At 56.8% G+C, this 13,819-nt stretch overlaps 2 protein-coding genes across 2 annotated transcripts, besides 3 other annotated features; both read right to left on the bottom strand.

The window, feature by feature from the left end:
- Positions 1 to 482: 482 nt before the first annotated feature.
- Positions 483 to 3,807: a sequence feature (possible transcribed region).
- CYME_CMR335C (hypothetical protein) lies at positions 511 to 6,930 on the bottom strand (the record flags this gene model as incomplete). Its single annotated transcript, XM_005538520.1, has 1 exon — positions 511 to 6,930. One exon carries the CDS (start codon positions 6,928 to 6,930, stop codon positions 511 to 513), a length of 6,420 nt encoding a protein of 2,139 aa, XP_005538577.1.
- A 478-nt stretch (positions 6,931 to 7,408) lies between these two features.
- Positions 7,409 to 8,123: a sequence feature (possible transcribed region).
- A 1,788-nt stretch (positions 8,124 to 9,911) lies between these two features.
- On the bottom strand, positions 9,912 to 10,511 carry CYME_CMR333C (similar to inner mitochondrial membrane peptidase Imp2p; the record flags this gene model as incomplete). The annotated part of the gene is made up of 1 exon (XM_005538519.1): positions 9,912 to 10,511. The coding sequence occupies one exon, from the start codon at positions 10,509 to 10,511 to the stop codon at positions 9,912 to 9,914; it is 600 nt and encodes a 199-aa protein (XP_005538576.1).
- Positions 10,512 to 10,570: 59 nt separating this feature from the next.
- Positions 10,571 to 12,995: a sequence feature (repetitive element).
- Positions 12,996 to 13,819: the final 824 nt, after the last annotated feature.

Here is a 13,819-nt window from a genome sequence, read left to right as displayed (position 1 = left end):
TGTGTGTGTATGTGTATGTGCCCTTACAGGGCACGTGCGTCCACCCCATTGCAAGTGTATCGTTCTCGTCATGCTCTGGAAGCACAGTGTGCGCAAACAAGCCCCTGTGATCACCGGTTGATATTGCAGGCATCCTATGCTTGTCGATCACTTGCAATGAGCGTCGCTACGTTCGGGTGCGCGCACGCACGCACGCTTGCGAATCTACGGATCGCGAACAACAACAGCAACTACAACAAGAACAACAGCGGATGCGTTTTCCCGCTACTTGCCAGCCGCTTGGCATACATGCGGTGTCCGATCGGCGCGCTGGATGCAGTGAGGCATCGAATCAAGTACCGATTTCTGCCTAGTTGTATCTAAGATTGCAAGTTTGCATTGCAGATCGCGCGTTTCGTAGGAGATACGTGTCCCGTTGTCCTGGTAGCGCCACGATGGGCGTGGATGTTTAAATGTGATTCGTACGTGTCCAGTTTTTTTCCAAGATACCTTATCACGTGTGCCGTGTCCTTAGACGACGTACGCACTTCCGAGCCACAAGTCCGCAAGTTGCTCGCGAACGCTCGGTTCAAGTTGTTGCTGTTCGCGAGTCCACTGTGCGTGGTGCATATGGCGAAACGCCTGCAGGCACTGGCGCGCGACCTGCGCTGCTTCGCGTCGGCGAGCCGTCGAATGATGAAGCGACGCTCGATTCGAGGATCGTACTTCAGTGAGGCGCACCAGTGCATGGAGCACATCCGACATCCAACGCGGGCGGACGTTGTACGGATGGTACTGGATGAGTGCGGCGAGCACCAGCGCTCGGCCCTGGTCGTCGATTCGATCATTGGCCTCGCACCAGTACGTCCGAATAACAGGTTCGTGGAGCATGCGTTCATCATCGTGATCAGAGGCATGGGGTACGAACCAGCGGCTCCATGCCGCCAGCGCTTGGGCAGCGACTTTGCGAACGGCAACTTCGGTGTCGTTCAGAAAGGGTAGTAGCTCGTCGATCCATTGCAATGCTGGTGTGCTGGCTGAAGTGCCTGCGGCTGTGGCTGTGGCGCCCTCAACCAATGCAAACGGGTGGTCATTCATCGCAAGGCGAACAGCTTGCAGGGCGGCTTCGCGGAACGGCCACAAGCGAGGGTCTCGACGCGCTTCAGCGACTGCGTATAACGTACGCTGGAAAAGGACCAGCGCTCGCGTCTGTGCCAAGAGATACCAGGTGTTGCGCGCATGCTGCGCTAAGGATTCGCGTTGCCCGAGCGTCGCCGCTGAGCCCGTGCTCCCGGGCATTCCGGAAACGTCGCCACGGAGGTCGTCGCTGAACACAAGCGCGGTACCCAGCTGCGCCAGGCACCAGTCGATCACCGAGATCGGCTGTTGCTGGAAGAACGCTGCAACATCGTGCAGTCGCCAGCTACAAAGTCGCTCCAGGAAGCTTATCAGTGTATCCCGGGCTGCGAACAGACGGTCAGGCAAGGCGCCCTGAGCCGGCACGCCCCCAGACGTGAAAGCCGCCTCCAGTCCCGCGACATACAACCGCCATCGCTCCAGCATCTCGGTCAGTAGCGAGCGATGATTCGCGACCCAGACAGCCAGGAGCGATGCAGCAGCATCCCGCTCGACGCCAGAGAGGCGCCCCATGAGAAGCTCGTAGCGCAACGAAGCTGGTGGCGCTACTCGACCCAGCGCTTCGAGGCAATGCAGCGTACGCACGACCGCTGTCGCGTCGGTGTGTGGTACAGTCTCATCCAGGAGCGCATTCCAGGCATTGGGCGCCCGTCGCACACGAGCACTCGCTAACCTCATCACCATATCGATGAGCGGGTGTTTGTCGGCAAGCTCCGCTTCCGAATACAGCGGCTGGTCGGCCAGATATCGCAGCGCTGGCACGATCAGACTCCGCCATACCAGCTGCGACGGACATTTTTCGATGCATTGCGCTAGTCTGTCCAGATCGCGACTCGCGGTGGCTACCAGGATCTCGTGCTCGAGTTTGCGCAGGCGGTCGTCCGCGGCACCGTCGCCATCGACAACCTGCGTACCGTGGAGCATCGAGAGGTCAGGCGCCGACTCGCGGTACCACTGGACGCGTTGTCGTTCCGATGCATCCATCAGTCCATGGAGGCGCTCAAGGCATCGCACTCGCGTCAGCATGGCGAATGTCCAGTGTTCACCGGGTTGTCGACTAACCATGAGAGAAGAGCCCAGGCAGCCGTCGCGAATGGACGGCCACACAGGGCCACCGCTGAGCAGCTCCCACGATGCCGCCGCCGCATCGAGGATGACATCCGCCAGGGCGCCGGCAGCGATCGACCCCGCTGCAGCTGCTGCTCCCGTCCACTGCTGAGCGACCGCAGCAGTCAGACTCGACAACACATCGCCTTCGTTTGCCGCTGCAGCTGCTGCAGCATCCGTCGGACTCGATGCCGACGATATGAAGAGCGACAACGGGCCCTTGGCATCCAGATACATGGCGTACAACAGGGCCTGGACTTGCTCCGCGGAGCGCCACGAAGCATCGAGAGCATTCGATCGCGCGATACTGCACGCGCTGAGTCGGCAGACCAGCAACGTACCGAGTCGTCGCAGTGCCGCATGATGGGCATCGTTTGCGAGCGACATGGCAGCGTCCAGGGCTCGTCGCCAGCTCACCGCCACGGAGTCGCTGAACGAGTCCCGCACACCGAGTGCCCGCCAGTGCGCTTCACGAACGAGATCATATTGGATCAGAAGCCAGGCAGCAACTGCGCGTGTGGGCCACGCCAGCTGCTGCGTCGCGCCTGTCAACGCTGCGACGTTCGCGCAAGGCTCCGGATACGCACCCCGCTGTGCGACGCAGAGGAGCATCGACGCAAATGCTCCCTCGGATAGCTGGTGTCCGGCGTCGATGCTGGGCAGCGTCGCACAGCGCTCATCACGAGGTGGCGTCGAGCTCAGCATCGCGAGTCTGCGCACACGAAGCGCAACCTTGAACAAGAGCCTCATTGCAAACGCATATACGCTGGCTAGATTGGTCATCCAGGTACCGCGACAGGCAGTGCGTAACACCGTCGCCACGAGCTCCCGGAAGAGTCGTGCTTCGCTGGCGAGTCGCGGTGACAGCGCATCGAGCAGAAGAAAAACGCTTTCCAAACGGGTACGTTGTTGTCGAAGCAGAACTTTGTCGTCGATTGCAGCCGCTGCGTCGAGTTCGTGAAGAATGGGTCTCAGAACGAGCGCTCTGAGCGAATACAGCGACAGGAATCGACACGCGGGAAGCAGCAGTGCCCGTGCTCGACGCCCGACGCCCGGAAAGTCACTCAAGACGCCGCGCTCCGAGAGCAAGACTTTGAGGAGCGGCTTGGGGAATGCATCATCGTGTGCGGCTGCTATGCTGCCGCAGCATATCGCAAAGCTCCCGGCACGAGCGGCGAGCGAGCGCCGGCTCTCCAGTGCCGCCAACGCAAACGCCTGCAAGCTCCAGGGCGGTGCCTCCAGCAGCGCCCACCCGCTCACATCCACTGCGGACTCGTTAACCGCCCGCAGCGCAAAGCGTCGACGAGCACGACCTCGTCCGGCGCGTTGTGCCCCAGCGTCATCGATGGAAAAGCCCTGGTGCCCGATCTCCAACGGTCGCAGGGCATCGCGTTGAAGCGTATCCGGATCTGCAGCGAGGACGATGCGCAGCACCAGCGCTTGCCACTGCTCGAGCAGTTGCGTTGCATTCGATGGAAGCAAGTCGAGAAAGCCCGAAGCATTGCCATTCAAGGCAGTCCAGTCGGGTGATTTGCGGGGCGAGTCGGATACGGGCTCAGCGTCATTCGAGTCGGTAAACGCGCCCGGGAGATCCTCGTCTAGTGTATCAAACGCGTCCTCTGCATTGAAAGCATTGTCGATCATTTCGTCACCGATGGAATCCAGACCAGAGCGCATGCGCTTCCCGGAGAGCAACCAGCGTGCTCCGCGACGAAGCGCAAAGAGCCAGCGAGCAGCTGCTTTGGCCTTATTGGTATCGATGGATGCGGAAGCGTCACCGAGGAATGCTTCTATCGCTCGCAGATTCTGCGCAAACAAGGACCACGCATACTGAACCGCATCAGGGCAAGGTTCATGCCACTGAATCTCGATGTGCTGCCAGCTGATCTGCTGAATGCAGAGACTCAAGGAGCAGCCTTGATGCCAGAGCGTGCGCACACGCTGCCAGCGCTCGGCAACTGGTACCTGTTTTGCTCGCACAGCTACAGGCCACGAATCGGTCAGTCCTTGCATCAAGCCACGGAGCAGTTTGCCGCCCGCTTTGTAGACCGAGCGCTCAGCAACAGCGCAACAGGCACGTTGTATTAGCACCGCAATGCGATCTCCGTAGCGAAGCGCAAGCTCCGAAGCGTCTGCATAGCGTCGACACGCCTGACCCAGCAGGCCAAGTCGCCATGCCTGGAGCGTCGGCGGCGTTGTTGTTGTTGTTGATGATGTCGTCGTCAGTGCAGCAGCCGCATCTGCATCTGCAGCTGCAGCCGCCAAGAGGCGATCCATCAGCGCGTGGCGACGACGCACCGGTGCCTTGTCTGTCGAAGCAACCAGGGCACGAACGACAGCAGACCACTCTTTCGTGGCGTTGTCGAGTGCTCGGTGGCCAGTGAGTCGCTCCTCCAGGACCTTTTCGATGAAGAGGCGATGCCATAGCGAGTCCGCTGCGTCAGTGTCGCCTTCATAGCTCTGCAGTACTTCACTCATTCTCATGATGAGGTTTTCGAACACTTGTAGGGACGGCGCTGGCGAGGAGGCATCGCGATCCTCCAGTGCATCCAGGACGTCGAAGATGCGCTCGGCGAACCGGTAGAGCCACTCCTCGATCAAGAATGTGTATGCAGAGCGTGAGAGAAACACACCCACTTCGACCGAAGCGTGCTGCTCCGTCTGCATGAATGGATGAACCAGATCCAGCAGGCGCAGGCAGAAGTGGTAGGCGGCCTCGGCAAACGGTGCGTCGCTCGCTGAAGTGCCTTCCAGGATATAGTCCAGGAGAAGCACAAGGCGATTTTCCACTGACTCCCGCGATGCGACTTGTGACTCGAGCTCGTCATCGCGCCCGTCAGGCGCTCCATCCTGAGGCGGCAGCAGGTACGGTAACAGGATCATCGCCACGCCTACAGCCGTGGCACGTCTCGACGCCTTGGATTCCTGTTCGAACGTATCAAGGACGACGCTCTCGAAGAGCGCTCGAGCCCAACGCGTGCAACTCAGGGATAGATGCGGTGCCGAGCTCGCCGAGTCCGACGTCGGGGCCAGCATCCGCAGCATCAACCGCAGAGAGTGTTGCGCTCGACTCGCCAGCGCTCTGTTCGCGGATAAGAGCGCCCGCTCCAGAGTCTCCGACAGCATCTCCACAATGCGCGATACGCAAGCAGTGCTGAGTTGGTGCTCGGATTCCTGGGGACAATCCGCGATTCGATCGTATAGCGCTGAATCTCCGTGTATCTGTTGCTGGGAGACGCGCTCGAACATCGCTGTGGCTAGTGTCTCGACAAAGGCGCCGAAACGCGGTGCCCAGACACCACCGCGGTTGGGATGGATCGCAATGTCCGTCAGGGCAAGCAGCCGCCTGAGCCCCGTAAGGATGCACTCGTTGGTCGCATACGGATCCACTCCGCTGCCGATGTAGCGCACCATGAGCTCGGTGCAGGCACGAATCCTTCGTTCCGGGACGTTGGAGCCAACTGCAAAGCGCATGCTCTCAGGAAATCCATGATCTTCGGGACGAGCGTACGCAAAGTCAGCCAGAGGCATCCCTAGAGACTCGAAAATTTTCTGAGAAAGTGACGCGATGCTGGGCAGCAGAAGCTGCTCCTTCTCTCTTGCGCTCTGTTGCCTCTCTTGCGGTTGCTTGGACAGACTCTCCTGCCATGCATGACGCTGGGTCATAGGCAACAAATCCCGGGCTACGCGTGACCACAGCTCTAACCACAGCGTATCCCACTCCGTGAACGTGCTGCCGCTCCACTGTGCGTCGGAGAATGCGCCCGCGTTGTAGCCGTGTTCGAAGGCATCGCGCACCCAGGTGCATCCGGAGGTGTCTGCGTCACTCTCCAGCTCTGTGGGCAGTAGCTTCGTACACAGGATGGCTTCCAGATAGAGCTGGCGTCTGGCTTCGGGAGCGTGCTGCTCAGCGGCTGCCACGATACGAGGCCGATAGTGATCCCACCAGATGCGCTCCGCACAGCTCGCAAACAAGGGTCGAATCACTTCCACAAGCCCGAGTAGCGCTCTCACGTGAATCGAGCGGCTTTGAGGACTATGGACGGCACCATGCAACGACAAGGCATCCGCTTCGATATCATTGGAGCAGGGCGGAACCAAGTCCACACTCGCACTGGACACGTCATCATCAAAGTGATACGCTCGCAGTATGCGGTCAAGTGCACAGAAGATTCCCTCGAAAGCTGCCAGCGGTTGCGTGAGCTTCCGCCAACGTTCGCCACTGGTTGAACCTGACCACGGCGCCGATACGCCTGCAGCCTCCTGAGCAAGCCGGACGACCTGGGCCTCGTACCGATCCCGCTGCAACAAAGTTGCCGAGAGTCGTTCGGCGCAGACGCTACGAACATCCAAGTCACGTAGCGTGATAGCCGCGTCACCCAAGCAGAGGTTGAGAAAGAGCCAGGTCAATTCGCGGTGCAACGCTGCCGGGAGAAGCCCCCCGAGGAGGTGGAAGCGGGAAACAAGGCGATCAAGCTTTCTCAACTCGGTATAAAAGCGACGGTCTAGACGTTCAATTTCATGTTTTGGACTAGATCCGGAAAGTAACTCGGTGGAACGTTCACTCCAAAGCGTTTCCAGTTGCTGGCGCGAGCGATGCAACAGAAACAGCAGACGCGTGCCCTCGGCTCTAAGCTCCGCTTCAACGAAAGCCGGTTGTCGGGGCACGAGATAGTGCACGGGTGAACTTTCACGCAATTGGGACATGAGTCCTGGTTGTCGTCGGGCAGCCTGTGCATATCCTGAACCAACGCGAACGCGCCAGGTGGATCGATAGTGAAAGAAGCAGTACAACACCTGGTGGATCGGTCGATGATGCGGTTCAGCAGTCACCAGCGCGTGCGATATGCATCCTGGATGCGGGAAACTGCACAAGGTTTTGTAGGCACTTGTTCGAACTGCACATAGAGTCTAGCGTGAATGGACGCAAGTATGCCGGGAACCGGTTCCAGCACTGTTCGATATCGACTTGAGAAAGCTACGACTTTGGAGTAAGTGCTGCGTCTCCGAGTGCACTGTGCTGGCGCTAGGTGCAGCTCTAGTGACCTGGGATAGACGCTCGGGTTTAGGTACCTGGGAATAACGGTTTTCTGGTCAGGCACTCGTATGAGACTGACCTCTTGTCCCTGAAGATTGTCGCAGACGGTTATTCGTCGCTGCTACGAGAGCGTGTTCAACCTTCGGTTCGGCTGGGCAGGAAGGTTTGTGCCTCCTGGTCGAGTTAAAGTCGTGGCAAGTGCGTTGGCGGGATACGAGCGTCTCTCGCACGCGCTGGCTTTCCGTTGCCTGTAAAGCGCATGCAGACGTGCTGGGGAACCGGCGATGCGCTTGCTGCACTTCAGAGCGCTTGAGTTGAGGCCTGCAGAACCGGCAACAGCAGCAACAGCAGCAACAGCGCAAGACACCTGTCAGATCAGCCGGTGAAGGGGGATACAATCTCGCTCTACGCTTTTGTATGCTGGGTTATGAACGAGTCTGAGGCAGTGCAAGCAGCGGTGCGATGAAGGAGCAAACGCAGGTGTCTGTCGAGCGGGTCGTGAGCCGCGGTCTCGCTGGTGTCTGGTGCAGTCGTCCTGTGCTTTTGCTTTCGTGCGCTGCCTCTGCGGATGGGAGCGCGGCCCCAGAGCAGGTCTCTAGAACCGTATTACGTTATCATGGAGTTTTGAGCTGCTTGCGCTCTTCCTAGCTTGCGATACATCCAAACGTTTTTCTCTGGATCTGCGGCATCAAGATTCCAAGTGCAGCACTATGGGCATACGGGTTCACGCGTAGTTTTAGGATTCTTGGTCGTGTTTTCGGAGCGTTACCTTGAACGATTTACCGCTGGAATGCGTTCTTTCATCGGAGTCAGAATGATTCGCGATACCCCCGAACACGGGTCCGTAAAAAAACAGAAATCGATATCCAACTCATATTTGCAAGCTGCTTCGCTTCTTCTCTCCTTATGTGTGGCATACCCGAATCTCACATGCTTCAAGTTTTCGATCTTTCCGATTCAGGGCAACTCGTGGACGCAGCAATGCGCTCTGTTGGGTTGACGAGCAGACAGCCTCGACGTCACCCCTTGATGCCTTGTTCGCAGGCCCGTTCCGAAAGTCGACTGGATTTGTCACGTCAAATAATCGATTCGGTGCTCAAGTCGAATCCGCTTTTCTTCACGGTCATCGAGGAAACACCGCTCGGCAGTGGCAACACCATGCCTCGCAAGCAATAGATGCAAGCGGGAAGGAAAAACTGCGGGAATACCAGCTTCGCAATACGACCAGGAGAGGTTGCGTCTTTCGTCGAGACCGACTGCGTAAGCGTATCGGCCAATATCGCCATTATCAACAAGGACAACAGCGAACCTCCCATACGATTCATGACACCGTCAGAGCTGAAACGCACCCCTGCCCAGACGAGCTACTGCGCAGACCAGCAACGACCCGAACAGCCCAGACGAGCTACTATGCAGACGAGCAACGACCCGTACAGCCCAGACGAGCTACTACGAAGAGGAGCAATGACCTATACAGCCCAGACGAGCTACTGCGCAGACCAGCAACGACCCGTACAGCCCAGACGAGCTACTATGCAGACGAGCTACTACGCAGACGAGCAACGACCCGTACAAATGCATCGCCTCGCGAGGATGCTCTCCAATGCACTCTGCACCAGCCTGGAGCATGCAGTGCGGACCCCTGCACCTGCGCTCCTCTTTTACCCAAACAGAGACCCAATACCCCTGGTGGCAACAGGCGAAGCTATGGCTGCTCGGGTTTTGTGCCCGCATACTTGACTTGGACCAGCAGCCGTGCATTCTGCTAGCGCGCCTGTACTCTTCGTATCAGCGGAAGATAATGAACGCGAAAAACGTCCGTCCAGCGAGCAAGCGACGGAAGCAGCAGCGAGTCCCAGAAGCCGTGACTGCACGCTCGCATACAAGTGAAGCACGTGGACACACAATGCCCACGAGTAGGTACGGCAACGCGATGCGCGTCACGATCATCGCCATGTTTCGCCAAAAGCGTACTCAGGGAGCGAAGAGCGCGCAAGCCAGCGCATGTTGAGTCATCGAGAGGAGGCGTTTGCACTTGTGTTTGCAGCGCGTCTGGTGCTCGCCGAGGCGATCGACCAGAACGAGCCCGTCATCGCAGTTTACGGCACCAGGCGCCGAAACGGAGGACGATCTCGGGGCAAGCCCTCTGCACCCGTCGATACCATATGGTGGGTGATGGAGCTGGCGTACAGGTACCACAAAGCGCCCTTCCGAGAGGGAGAACGTACGTTGGGGACGCATGGGAACGCCAGAACACGCCCAAGTTTGTCACCGCTGCAAACGGAGCACCGACGTTGCATACAAATACAGAGGACCCATCGATGGCAACTTTTGCCTGGGCATGAAATGCGTCCACAACTGCCCGAAGAGGCGATACCGCGACTCTACCGCTGCCGTCGACATGCCTCGGTTACTGGCAACCCAACAAGAAAACATGCATCGTTCGACGTATACAATACCGGAGACAAGAGCGAGGAAAAGGACGTACTCGAAGAAAACGCCCACAAAACCTCTTGTAGATGACAATGCGAAGCGGTCCAGACTTGAGCGTCTACGCCCGAGTTCGCTGAGCGGATCCGTTGTATGGTATTCTGAAATGGGTGCTGCTCCATAGCGCCGTTCTCTGCTCACCATCCGGACGTTCAGCCATTCACTTCGTAGTTGCCGACTTGGCCAGCACTTGCTTCTTGGCTGGCAGTTGGTCTCCCTCGCTGTTCCGAGTGTCGAGCCACAAACCTGTGCTTGGTGACGTCGCGAGCACCTGCCAGCGACGTGGTGGCCAGATAACCGCCACTGCGCGTCCTTCGAGGAGTCCCAGCGGAACCGGCCCGTAGTGGCTAGCCGAGTCACGGGACACCGTACGGTTGTCACCTACGAGCCAGCAGTGGCCAGGTGGAACCTCCACAAACTTCCCAGTGCGGTGGTTGTAAACGCGATCCCCCTCTAGAGCGGCCACCCTTTTCACGAGTCGCTTCTGCGGTCCCGCGTCGGGAGACCGCAAAACGACGATATCCCCACGCCTTACGTTCCAAACAGCGCGGAGAAGCCGGCTAACCAACACGACATCCTGACTGCCGCTAACTTGTCCGGGAGGTAGCTCCCCTGCAGCCGCACCTGGGTTCAGGGTTGGTTGCATAGACGCACCCCTCACGGGAACAATCGTACCGACAAGATCGTGGACAACGTACACGACCGGCACATAGCTGACACCGCGAATCAGCTGCCGAAAGAAACGACTCGAAAAAGTCATCCACGGGCCATGCTTCTCAGCTACCACAGACAAAACAGGTATACCGACGCATATACACGACGCCGATAGTGTGGATGTCGGTACGCTGACGTGCAGACGCCTCCCGGTCTTTTTGGACCGGCCACCTACTACTGGTTCCAACTTGTCCCTGGGTAAGTCCACCTTGAGAGGCTGCCCCGTAAAGTTGGATCGTATCAACTCCGGGGGTCTCGTCTCCATCACCGTACATCTCCTGGTATTGATAGCGGCGTTCGAGTCACGATTGACAAACGCTATACGTTTCTTGCCATCACTGGTTGTACGCACCAGTGCACGTAGCCCAGGAACTTTCGCCCTACTTTCTACTTGCTGCTCTGTCAGCGCTCCGTACTTTGCTATATCCTCAGGGCCCCGCTGACGCTTTTCCGTCTCGACGCTCGGAAGTGTGCACCCCAGCTCATGGTGCATATAGGACGTTAGGAACTCATCTATAGGTATTGTGACAAAACGATGTGCACACTTCTTGTACGCTCTTGTCGATGGAGCTGTGTACACCCTTTTTGGGTCATCCAGCGCCCTGCTCCATACGCTATTGCGAGCCTCTGACTCTCGTCCTCTTTGAGGGCGCCGAACGCATTGAAAAAGTTGGCGAACGCTCCCTATTTCCCACAACACAAGATCAGTCGCTGACGAGCCCACCGGGGCTTTGGATACTCCTCCCACAGCGCCTCCCAATGAGCAACACGAACTTTCATGGATTTCCGAAAAGCCTGAAAGTCCGCTCCTCGGCTCGTCAGCTCGCTCAAAGCTTCCAGATGCTCTTGCACTCCGGCATTCCACGTCTCGATTTTCTTCCTCGTATTCAGTATTCCCGATTCTCGATGGTATTTCTATGTTTAGAACTTTAAAAGAAGCATGTCTTTCTGACGTGAGCTAACGTCAGGACCATCTTCCGCACGCTTGGGTACAGCGATGGTAACGATATTTGTGTTCCCCGGGTCGGTGCCAACGACAAGCTCGTTATCCTGCACCTCCTGTGTCGCAGGATCTGCCTTGTTGTTTTCTTCATGCTTCGCCGAGCCAACGACAAGCTCGTTATCCTGCACTTTCTGAGTCGCAGGATCTACCTTGTTGTTTTCTTCATGCTTCGCCGAGCCAACGACAAGCTCGTTATCCTGCACCTCCTGTGTCGCAGGATCTGCCTCCTTCTTTTCTTCATGCTTCGGCGAGGGCGAAGCCGAAGGCACGATAGGTCGATCCGCCCTCAGCCGCCGGTAGTGGACACACATGGCTGCCCCATCGCTTCCGATGGTCCCCGTGAATACCCTTTCTTGCCCGTATTGAGACGTTTGAAATCGAAGATATTCTTCCAATGAGTTTCCCGGTTTTGGCCCATGAACTCCTTCTTGCCTGCATCGAACTCCTGACAGATATCCCTCATGATGCCATGAGGGACGCTGGAGCAGACTGCCACGAAATGTGAGTTGATGCTGCATATCGGAACGACGTTGAAGCGCGTACCCATTAGGAAAGCCTTCCATTTCTCCGAATCTTCATTTTTCCGCGACTCAGCTGCTTTTCGGCCATGCGTTCCAGATCCCGGCCCAAAAACATAAAATAGCGCAGGGCTCGGGAACAGCATCTTTCTTCATCTTTTTTCATATCTGATACCTTTTCTGCTGGATGCGCGAGCACCAAGTCCGCACGATGCTCTTGCATAGCCGCACGGATGACAGAAGCCTCATTCGTTCTCCTGTGTGATATCTTCTCTTCGACGAGCTCAGTCTCCTGTTCGTGCTGGCGATCATTCGTGATGCCATCGATAATGACCCATATTCCTGTGCGCGAGAGGCCCGAGTACAGCGCAAACAGGACGCGTATCGTGAAGCATTCGAGTTTCACGGTCAAATGGATCTTCAGGTTCGTGAAGTACCTGACCGCCCCGCAGGTGTCAATACACAAGTCGCCCCTGTATCGAGTACCGCTGAAGCGGTATTCGGCGTGATTTTCGTGGAGGGCATGCGCTCGCTCACTTCCACTCGACGTTTCCCCGGTGCCAAGCATCAGGTGGCGGGTGAAGGTCTTGTTGAAAAATTCTTCCAGAACGTCAATTGTTTTGATGTCCGTCACGTTGCGACACGTATCCTTCTCCAAATGCATTAGTCCTAACGACGCCTTTATAATACTCATGGAGTAAGACGCGATATGGATTCTGATGGCGTCTTGCGACTTTTCCTTGTGCGGACCCTTGATATGTCTACGAAGACAGGGTTTTACTACGATTTCGTCGCACTGTCGTCTTTATTGCAGCCTTCGACGTAGGGCCTCTCCCTTTTGCTTCTTTTTCTTTTCTTTTCTTCTTGACTCGGCACTGTTTTTTGTTTTTCAGGCAGCCGGCGACACTGGGCCTCAAGGCTCGTCGACTCGCTTTCCCATAACTTTCCTTTTTTAGCGTCTTTTTCGAAAAAGCACGCTATTCGAAAGCCTCCGTTATATACTGCGAAATATCAATCGAATTTTTTAGTTGAGGTGTGAAACACAAATGAACTGAAAAACTGTGCTTGGCTATGAAGTTAACGAAAATACAACTCTTACATTTCGGCTATACGCTGGAAATCAAGATCAAGTTTCTCTTCAACGGCGGCGGCATGCGCGTCGTATCTCATGCCTGCCAGGTCCCGTGAAGCGCTGCCCGACCGCAGTGCTCACACCGATCCATAAAGGAGACACGTGTCCGATGCCGCATTGGCGCATGCGTGTTCTCACCAGCACGCATCGCTCTGCAGCGGAAATCAGGTATCGTAAATCGGAAACTCACACGGAATAATCCCCTGCGATAGGATATTTCCCTGGTGCCGAGACTACAGCCTATCGCAGTACCGCCCTGACATACATGGGGATGTTGGGGCCTGGCAAGATACCTCGCGATGCTTCTGTCGAAAGCGTAGCCATCGTAGGGTGTTACGCTTGTGCGGGTGAGGTATGCATCTCTCTACTCAGTAGGAGTTTCGTTAGGTTTACTGATGGTAAACAAACTAGGCATAGTAGTGTATCGAGTACGAATATACGTTGATCCCCTATGCTTGTTATGAATGCTGCACAGACGCCGGAATGAGGTACTGTGATGAGTTGTGCGGTTTTCGTGCGTTCCGTTGCTCGACAGTTTCGACTTTGACAATGTCGTGAGGTCGGTTGTTGTTGCTATTGTTAATCAAAAGTCGGATAGAGCGTCAGCGCTCTATTCAGATTTCTTTCAGACCAAGTTCCGATGTTTTTTTCGGATTGTGATCTTTGGACCTTTTGAGCGTCGTAAACGACCTCGTCCGTAA

Source organism: Cyanidioschyzon merolae, chromosome 18 (genome assembly GCF_000091205.1).
Source record: "Cyanidioschyzon merolae strain 10D DNA, chromosome 18, complete genome".
NCBI classification, from domain to species: Eukaryota; Rhodophyta; class Bangiophyceae; order Cyanidiales; family Cyanidiaceae; genus Cyanidioschyzon; species Cyanidioschyzon merolae.
This window is presented reverse-complemented; position numbering and strand designations above follow the sequence as displayed.